Source organism: Suricata suricatta, chromosome 2 (assembly GCF_006229205.1).
Source record: "Suricata suricatta isolate VVHF042 chromosome 2, meerkat_22Aug2017_6uvM2_HiC, whole genome shotgun sequence".
NCBI classification, from domain to species: domain Eukaryota; kingdom Metazoa; phylum Chordata; class Mammalia; order Carnivora; family Herpestidae; genus Suricata; species Suricata suricatta.
Window position 1 is genome coordinate 23,323,001 of NC_043701.1, and position 1,675 is coordinate 23,324,675.

The 1,675-nt window shown below is 50.7% G+C and overlaps 1 protein-coding gene across 1 annotated transcript in view; it reads left to right on the top strand.

Moving 5' to 3' along the window:
- The first annotated feature begins 389 nt into the window (after window positions 1–389).
- Window positions 390–1,675, top strand: part of LOC115274686 — a 28,924-nt gene continuing 27,638 nt past the window's right edge. Inside the window, 1 exon segment of the mRNA XM_029918103.1 lies at window positions 390–441. Coding sequence (XP_029773963.1) covers window positions 390–441 — 52 coding nt within the window.

Consider the following 1,675-nt stretch of genomic DNA (forward strand, 5'->3'; position numbering starts at 1 on the left):
GGGCTCACTCCACGTGGCCAGGGGGTCAATGGAGTCTGTGAGCCCGAGCCTAAGCCCATAATAAAGCCCTTTGTTTTTGCAGGCGTGATTTGGTCTCCCTAGTAGTCTCTGGTGCTTGTTTTGGGGCAATATTACAAACTTGGGCACAACATTTGGTGCATTGGCTGGGAAATCCCCCGCCTCCCCCAGAGCTCCTGGGACACCGACATGTTGGGCCTAATCACCGGCTGGTGAGTGCACTCGTTTTTTTGCTTTCTTGTCTGTTTTTGTGTTTGTTTGTGTGCGTCTGTCCATCTGGGTCTTCGGACCATCTGGGTCCTTTGGGACCATCAGTAGACTGACTGATCAGTTTGGTTTGTGGGGCCTCAGAGGAGCCAGGTGGACGCGCCATGGAAAGCTTGGGGCCATGGGTGCCAAGAGACGTCTGCACCCACCAAGGAAGTAGGTGAGTGGGGTCGAGGATCCCACCAGGAGACTGGAGAGCCGGCTCGCCTGCAGGGGGTTTCGCTGGTGGCAGTGGCGAGACCCCATTAGGAACAGGGGGAGACTGAAGTAAATCTCCTCTTGCCAGGATTCTGGTGGCTCTCTGGAACAGGTCGTACATCAGTGGCGCAAGGGAAAGCTAGGTGCCCTTGGCTTAGCCATAGAGCCAACTTGTGTCTGTCTCTCTGTGTACCTGTTTATAGTATGGTATTTCTGGGGGTTCCACTGGTGGCAGCAGTGTGACCCCATTGTGTGTGTATTTCCCTGTGCAGTTGTTTGTGTAAGTCCTCCTTGGGAGGGAGGCATGGTCGGAGGTGGAGTGTAAGTCCTCCTCAGGAGGGCGGCAAGGTATAAGTTTTCACTGGGACGGAAGCGAAGAAGTGTAATTCCTCCCTAAGAGGTTCCACTGGTGGCAGCAGTGAGACCCCTCTTGCATTTGTTTGCTGTGCATCTAAGTATGATTTTTGCTGTGACTACATTTAGGGACTTTCTTACGAGAATGTGGGGTCTTTACCCAACATATTTTTCTTTGGAAAGTGCGCAAGGACCATTATCTCACTTTGGTTCTCTCCTCCCCTGGCCAGGAGGACTAATTCTTGTGTTCTGTGGCTTAATTTTGTTTTTTGTGTTGGTTTATTTTGTTTGGACTAGCGCCGTGGGACAATCTACTTCCAATCCCCTAGATCTAGTTCTGACTCATTTTAAAGAGGTTAAAACTCAAGCCCACAATCTAGCAATAGAGATCAAAAAGGAAAAGATGGAAAAACTCTGTAAATCTGAGTGGCCCACCTTTAATGTGGGATGGCGACCTGAGGGTACCTTTTACCTCCCCATCATAGACACAACAGAAGAAAGAGTTTTCCAACGTATGGGGGCAGTCATCTAGATCAGATCCCATACATTGTTGTCTGGAAGGATCTGATCACTAACCCACGCGTTTGGGTGAAATCCTTTCTCTCTCCAGTATCTTCTCAGGTTCTGGTGAATCGAAACCCAGAAGAAGAAAAGCCGAGACGAACCATGACCTCACCCTCAGCACCCTCCTACCTGGTTTTGCAGGAAGGAGTGGATGAGGATCTCCTCTTTCCCCCTCCACCTTACCTACCCCCTCCAACTCCCTCAGACCCTGCTCCTAATGTCCCATTGCCACCACAGCCATCTTCCTCTGCTCCATCCCCTTCCGTTGAAGGAG